Source organism: Ursus maritimus, unplaced genomic scaffold (genome assembly GCF_017311325.1).
Source record: "Ursus maritimus isolate PB19 unplaced genomic scaffold, ASM1731132v1 scaffold_5, whole genome shotgun sequence".
Classification (NCBI taxonomy): Eukaryota; Metazoa; Chordata; class Mammalia; order Carnivora; family Ursidae; genus Ursus; species Ursus maritimus.
In genome coordinates this window covers 82,824,017-82,832,016 of record NW_024426663.1, presented here as the reverse complement: position 1 = coordinate 82,832,016, position 8,000 = coordinate 82,824,017, and the positions used below count along the sequence as shown (strand labels likewise).

Genomic DNA, 8,000 nt, shown 5'->3' with positions numbered 1-8,000 from the left:
TTATCTTCCCAGCACTTTTCTGAGAGCTCCAGCCATGTCCTTGTTTCGTAGACTGTAGATGAGGGGGTTGAGCATAGGTGTAAGAATGGTGTAGAAGACAGAGACTACTTTGTCCTGCTCCTCAGTGTGATAGGCTTTGGGGAGAAAATACTTGATGATGGCACTTCCATAGAAGAGAGACACAACAATCATATGGGAAGAACAGGTTGCCAAAGCTTTTCTCATCCCCAAATTTGATCTTAATCTCAAAATAGTGGAAAGGATCTGCCCATATGAGGCCATGATGGCAGATATTGGAAAAAGGAGAAACAGAACACCACTGACAAAAAGACCATTTTCATAAAGAGAAGTATCTGCACAAACAAGTTTCAGTAGTGCTGGGATCTCACAAAAGAAATGATGGATTTCCCTGGAGGCACAGTAAGGAAGACTCAGAGTATAGATAACATGGATCAAAGCATTGAGAAGTGCACCCAGCCAAGTGCCAGTCACCATGAAAGCACAGACTACAGGACACATGAGGACTGAGTAATGGAGGGGATGGCATATAGCTACATAGCGGTCATAAGCCATTACTGCCAGAAGACACTCTGCTCCCACAAGAGTCGTGAAGAGGAAAAGCTGAATTCCGCAACCTATATATGAAATGCTGTTTCTTCCAGACAAAAAGTCAATGGCTATCTTGGGAACGAAAGTAGAGCTATATAAAAGATCCATTAAGGAGAGTTGACTGAGAAGGAAATACATAGGAGTGTGGAGGTGAGAATCCAACCAAATAAGAATCATCATCATAACATTGCCACCAAGAGCTGTAAGAAAAACCAGGAAGATGAGAGTGAAGAGAACCTTGGGGGCTTGAATGTGAAGAAACAGCCCCAGAAGAACAAAGTCAGGTCCAGCGGTGCTATTGATCCATCTTTCCATTCTCTCCTGTATTCTTTACCCTGGGTAGAGTTTACAAATATATTGAGACCTACTCTATCCATTTTGGTACCATCCTCATTTTATAATGTGTCAATTTCATTTTATCCCTTAGTTTAGCAATATCAAATATATTAAGTTTTATATAAAACTTAATTTAAACACTGTCTTAACCCAGTTTTACTTCTCTTGTTATTGAATATTTCTAAAGAATATATGGCATCAGACATGTGGTAAATACATAAATCTGGTATTTCAAAGTACTTCTCAATTTTACTAATATTTATACTGAATTAAATATGTAAATATGTTATTTTGTAACTTTACTTTTCATTGTGTTGGAAAGGCAAGGCTGATGATGTTGAATAAGGTAACTATTCACCTAAGCCAAACAATATTTTGGTCATCATAAAACCTAACATTCAATTACATTTTTGGTATCAAGTAAATCTATTTTTGTCTGAAATACTATATAGAAATGATTACCTTTTATTACTTTTTTCCTCAAGACATCACCAGGAAACTATTTACATGAATAGAAGTATTATGCATAAATGTATCCAGATTGATTCATCTTCATCTTCACTTGATGTCAGGGCCATACATTGCCAACAAACTAAGGAGGTTAAATAGTAATACAAATCTCCTTACAAAACAGACTTTTGACAAATTATAATTCTACCGGCACTGTCCTCAGAGTACATGTCCCTTGTTTGCCTCTCTTTTCCCTTAGGTACACAGTAGCACAATTATTCCATTGTCTTTCAAATGTCCTAATTAAACAAATATGTTCCCTTAAAAACAAGCAAACACAAATATAATTCTGCTGAGTAATTATTTATTTATCTGCACCAGATTGATAATTTAGCAACTGATGTGGTGAAATCCCAGTTCAGAATTTAGTAATTGTCAATTATAGAAAAATTATCACTTAAGACCCACAGCAAGTGGACTTTTTTTCCTGACTTTGCCATTTTTTAGTGATCTCAGATATTTTAATTAACATTTATTTCTTTTGACTCTTCATGTATAAAAAGAGATACATGTGTATAGTTTTGTGAGTATAAAGTTCATTGACTGTAGCAATTCTTTTTTTGTTTCTTTTTTTAATAATATTTTTTTATTAAGTTATGTTAGTCACCATACGGTATATCCTTAGCTTTTGATGTCGTGTTCCATGATTCATTATTTGCATGTAACACCCAGTGCAATTCTTTTGGATAGTGACAGATGCACAAGAAATACTAGAAGTTTCCATATGGAATTGAGTTTGAACTTTAAGAATAAATATTATTAGGAATATGAATTGATTTATCATATATAATTATGTTTTACCTTCTAGTAATATCAAATATACAAATTAGAGACATATAACAATCAACATCTTTATTTTTCACAGAACTAAAGCTTAATATAGTTTTTATTTTTATCGAGGTACCCATGTACAGAAATTGAACTTCAAATACTTCTAAAAGGTTTATAATAAAAATAACAATAATCTTGCTCCAATCTCTCCTCTTCCAGTCTTGATGGCCAAAACCAATCACTCAAAAAATTTTTTAGCTATTTATTCTGTGTTTATGACACAAGTTTAAATTAATGCTAGTGCTGTTATTTCTTCATTTCCCAACTTTAGATATTATCAGTTGAGATTATCAACCTGTCAATCTCCTGAATGAGGCCACCACTCATGGGATATCAGGCTTCACTTCATCTCATTTTGCTAAAGCACATCTTGGGTAAGGATAGAGAAACAAAAGATAAAATGAACTTGTGGGACTTCATCAAGATAAAAAGCTTCTGCACAGCCAAGGAAACAGTCAAAAAAACTAAGAGGCAGCCCACGGAATGGGAGAATATATTTGCAAATGACACTACAGATAAAGGACTGGTATCCAAGATCTACAAAGAACTTCTCAAACTCAATACACAAGAAACAAATAAACAAATCAAAAAATTTGCAGAAGATATGAATAGAATCTTTTCCAATGAAGACATACAAATGGCTAACAGACACATGAAAAAATGTTCAAAATCATTAGCCATCAGGGAAATTCAAATCAAAACCACATTGAGATACCACCTTATGTCAGTTAGAATGGCAAAAATTGACAAGGCAGGAAGCAACAAATGTTGGAGAGGATATGGAGAAAGGGGATCCCTCCTACATTGTTGGTGGGAATGCAAGTTAGTACAGCCACTCTGGAAAAGAGTCTGGAGGTCCCTTAAAAAGTTAAAAATTGAGCTACCCTATGACCCAGCCATTGCACTACTGGGTATCTACCCCAAAGATACAGACATACTGAAGAGGAGGGCCATATGCACCCCAATGTTCATAGCAGCACTGCCCACAGTAGCTAAATCATGGAAGGATCCGAGATGTCTTTCAACAGATGACTGGATTAAGAAGATGTGGTCCATATATACAATGGAATATTACTCAGTTATCAAAAAGAATGATTTCTCAACATTTGCTGCAACATGGACGACACTGGAGGAGATAATGCTAAGTGAAATAAGTCAAGCAGAGAAAGAGAATTATCATATGGTTTCACTCATCTCTGGAACATAAGAACTAGGAAGATCGGTAGGAGAAGAAAGGGATAAAAAAGGGGGCGGTAATCAGAAGGGGGAATGAAGCATGAGAGACTATGGACTCTGAGAAACAAACTTAGGGCTTAAGAGGGGAGGGTGGTGGGGGGATGAGTATTAGGGACGGCATGTATTGCATGGTGCACTGGGTGTTATATGCAAGTAATGAATCATGGAACTTTATATCAAAAGCTAGGGATGTACTGTATGGTGACTAACATAATATAATAAAGAATATTATAAAAAAAAGACATAGCGCCCCCCCCCAGAAAATAAGGGTAGGAACTCACCTTCCTATTGCCCTCTGGCCTCCTAGAGCTATACTGCTGATTTTAAAGTATCTAGAGGTAAGCTCAGATGATCATAATATTCACAATGCTAAGCCTTACGATTTTTCAAAGCCAAATATGGGGACTCATCTTTCCAGTTCAGGTCCCATGTACCTGGGGTACCTGGTGTGGGATCAGCTTTTATTCCTTCTCCATGTTTGTTGTGTTCCTCCCATTGGGTTTAGTCTTGCTGGGAGCTTGGTTCCTGACTATATTTCAGTCCCTCCTACCATTTTTGATGTGGGCTCCACTCTAGGATTAATTGTGGACAGTCTGTTCTGCTGGTCTTAGTCATTTCTGAGTTGCATGGATGTGGCTGCTATCTAGATGTGTCTTTGAGACAAAGGGAGCTTTGTATCCTTATAACCATCTTCCATTCTTGATCTCTTATTGATGTAATTAAAATGTTGTAATGTTTACTTTTATTTCACCTGTTTTTGCCTGTATATTCAAATAAATTTTGCAATGTATATTCAATAAAATACAATGTCTGCAATTCAACAATTAATATATTTTAAGGAAATAATTGACAGATGATTTACTTAGTTTTATGTAGAAAATGGTGATTAAAATAGAATAAGTTCACAAATTATAAGATAGATGATCATAAATTAAACACAGCTACTTGAAAGTAGTAGCATATTACAAGCACATGTGGATGCCCCCCGTCTTTTCCTATTCTTTACCATTTTTTTCCTTCCAAAAGTACCACAATATTTACTTGTAACAGACTGATAATTTGCACACATTTTTTTTGCAGTTGAGTATGTGGACTCATATTGTATGTAATTCTTTGTGTCTGACTGCTTTCATGTAATATTATTTTCCTGAGATTCATCGATGGGGTTTTGTTTAGAAGCAGGTAATAGAATTGTATTGCTATGTGGTATGCTCTCATATAACTACATATAATCTATTTAAGCATTTTGTTTGCAATGGATATTTGGGTTGTGTCTGGTTGGGCTTTTGTGAATAACACTGTTGTGAACATTCTAGTAATTGCCTTCCGGAACATACATACATGTTTTTCTGATAGGAATTTACTTAAGAGTGGAATTGTTAAATGCTAAGCTCTCTGTAGAGGGTGAAAAGTTAATCTACAGCTAAATAAAACATGGGGAAATGTAGACATTACAATAAAATTGCAAACCTTTTAGAATAAATGATATGTAGATAGATTATTCTTAGCATGAAACTAATAAGCCTAAGTGATAGTATCAGAGAAAAAAAACAATGTAATTACACAAATTTAACAAGACTGTTACATATTTAAATCTTATATTATAGAATTTTATTTCTATACATATAAAGTTTATATAATTTCCATTAAAAAGGGATCAGTTTGTATGTATATATGTAAGTTTTCAAGTTAGCCATATAATTAATTAATTGATGGAAATACCTAGGTAGCTCAATTAAAATTTATAATTAATGAGAAAAAGTACTTTATGAAATATGAAAACCTATAATAAAACACAATAATTATTTGTCATATCAGTTCAAGAACAGGAGAATGCAACAAACTAGGAAGTGCAGATATAAATTTGTACTAATTTATGACAAAGGTGCCCATTTAGGTCAATGGGGGAAAAACTGTTTAGTGAAGCTTCTGAATAAACTGCACATTCAGTGTAAAAAAAACAAGTGTGCTCATTCTTCTGATCATTTGCAAATTAAAAATAAATATAAATCTAGATAGCTATAGATCTAAAGTGTTAAAGATAAAACAATAAAACATCAAGAAAATAATTAAGGAAAATATTTTCATTACCTGGGAGGCAAGAAAACATTCTTAGGTATAATAAAAACATGTTAATCATAAAGAACAAGATTGATAAATCATACTGTAAGAAGGAAAGGTTGGTAACAGATTTCCTCAAACATAATTTTTTATTTCATTATTATCTGAGTATCTTGTAATAAACTCACATTTGACAATTTCCCAGCAAAAGGATAGCTGTTCTTCACAAGATCCAATTTTTACTTTATGTATTTGCATATACAGGGAAAATAGATACTTATTGACTGCTTGCAGCATGTTATGCAAGACTGTATGCTACTTTCCTGTATTAACTAATTTAATTCTTAAAAATCACCCTCAGGAGTAGGTGCTATCATGTGTCCCACTAGAAAGTTAGGAGTAAATCTCTGAGTAAATAAAGCAAATATGTTCCTGTTCTCCCATATGGACAGAGTAAGCCAGCCTTCCCCAGTTCACCTCCACCACAGCAATCTACTTCCAACACAGGGCCCAATGTATGAATTCCTAATGGCATACCTCCATTTTTATACCACAGGCACCATTTGAAATTTAATTTTCACATAAACATCCTAAGTAATTTACTTTTATTGTTACAGAATACATTTGAAGTATTTTCTAACAAAATATCAAATGCAAATAAAAACAATGAATGAGCACTATTAAAACATATTCGACTTTGGGGCACCTGGGTGGCTCAGTTAGTTAAGCATCCAACTTTTGGTTTTGGCTCAGGCCATGATCTCAGGGTCATGAGATCCAGCCCCACATCAGGCCCCACATTCAGTGGAGAGTTTGCTTGAGATTATCTCTCTCCTCCTCTGTCCCTCCCCCCACTTTCTCTCTCTCTCACTCTCTCTCTCTCAAGTAAGTAAATCTTAAAAAAAAAAAAAAAAACCTCATTCGACTTAGATCAGAGACAGATTTGAAGCTAAAGAAACTGAACAATTGGAGCTTCTCACTTACATAGAGTTTTTCCAAGGGCAGATGTCAATTTTTTGCTTGTATTTGTTTTTGTTATATTTTCCTTAAGAGATCTCCCCAAACTGCAAGATTCAGGGTTCTCAAAATTAAATTTACCCTTTGATATTCTAGAAATATTTCCTATTGCTTGGATTTAGGCAAGTGTTAACTATCAAAGGGACTTATTTTTCATTAAAATTAGATATATGAGAGGGTGTGGGGAGAAGGGTAAAATGGGTGATGGGGATTAAGAAGTGTAGTTGAGATGAGCACTGTGTGATATATGGAATTGTTGAATCACTCTATTGTACACCCAAAACTAACAAAACACTGTATGTTAACTAACTGTAATTAAAATAGAAACTCAAAAAGACAAAAATAAAGATGTTATTTGAAGGATACATTATAAAAATAAAATCAGATATTTGGACTTAAAAGTGCTGTTTCCATCTAAAACTGTCAATTACTCTTTGTCTCCTCACTGGAATTTCCTTTTTGAGGAAGTTTTATAAGGTATTTTACAAAAACTGATAGAACATATATTGAATTTTAAAAATTGTATGTTGTATTTGGGGAAAATAAAGGTAAGATATATGTACATATTTAAAAGTACATATCCTATACTTTTAACAGGTACAGGATATGTTCTTAACAAAAGTTATATCCTGTTAAGAATAGGTTGAATTCAGTATGCATATGTTTCCTCAAAACTTTAACCTCCATCATTTTGCTTCTTGTTTTTGCATATACGTATAGATATATCAATATGATATAGATATACATATATATACATGCAAATAAAATAAATATTTATATAATACTATATATGTAAATATATAATAATATTAACAATTAAATTATAAAATATAATTTATAATAAACAAAATTTATAATATATAAACATATATTTGCTTTTTTTCCTGAGGAAAAAATGTTACTTAAGTCATCTCATATAATTAATTATGGAGATTAGCTAAAATTCACTGTCTCTTTGGTTTTCCTGGATTAAATAAATCTTGCTTCAATAGAATAATATTAAGTGAGTGCCATGTCATTACTAACTTCCTGTCTATGATCGTGGGCACAATGAACCTAATTGGTTACATTATTATTCAACCTGTGGGCACTCAGAATTGTGACTCTCCTACTTCTTCTTCTTTTTAATAATAATTTTTTATTATGTTAGTCACCATAGAGTATATCCTTAGTTTTTGATGTAGTGTTCCATGATTCATTATTTGCGTATAACACCCAGTGCTCCATGCAATATGTGCCCTCCTTAATACCCATCACTGGCCTATCCCAATCACCCAGTCCCCTCCCCTCTGAAGCCCTCAGTTTGTTTCCCAGAGTCCATAGTCTCTCATGGTTCATTCCCCCTTCTGTTTACTCCCCTTTCATTCTTCCCTTCCTTCTCCTACTGATCTCCCTGCTAT

General features: G+C 33.8%; 1 protein-coding gene across 1 annotated transcript; it reads right to left on the bottom strand.

Annotated features, from left to right (window-relative positions):
* LOC103680345 (olfactory receptor 2T27-like) lies at window positions 1–924 on the bottom strand. The gene has a single exon (XM_008709884.2). It carries the CDS (start codon window positions 922–924, stop codon window positions 1–3), a length of 924 nt encoding a protein of 307 aa, XP_008708106.2.
* Between the last annotated feature and the right edge of the window lie 7,076 nt (window positions 925–8,000).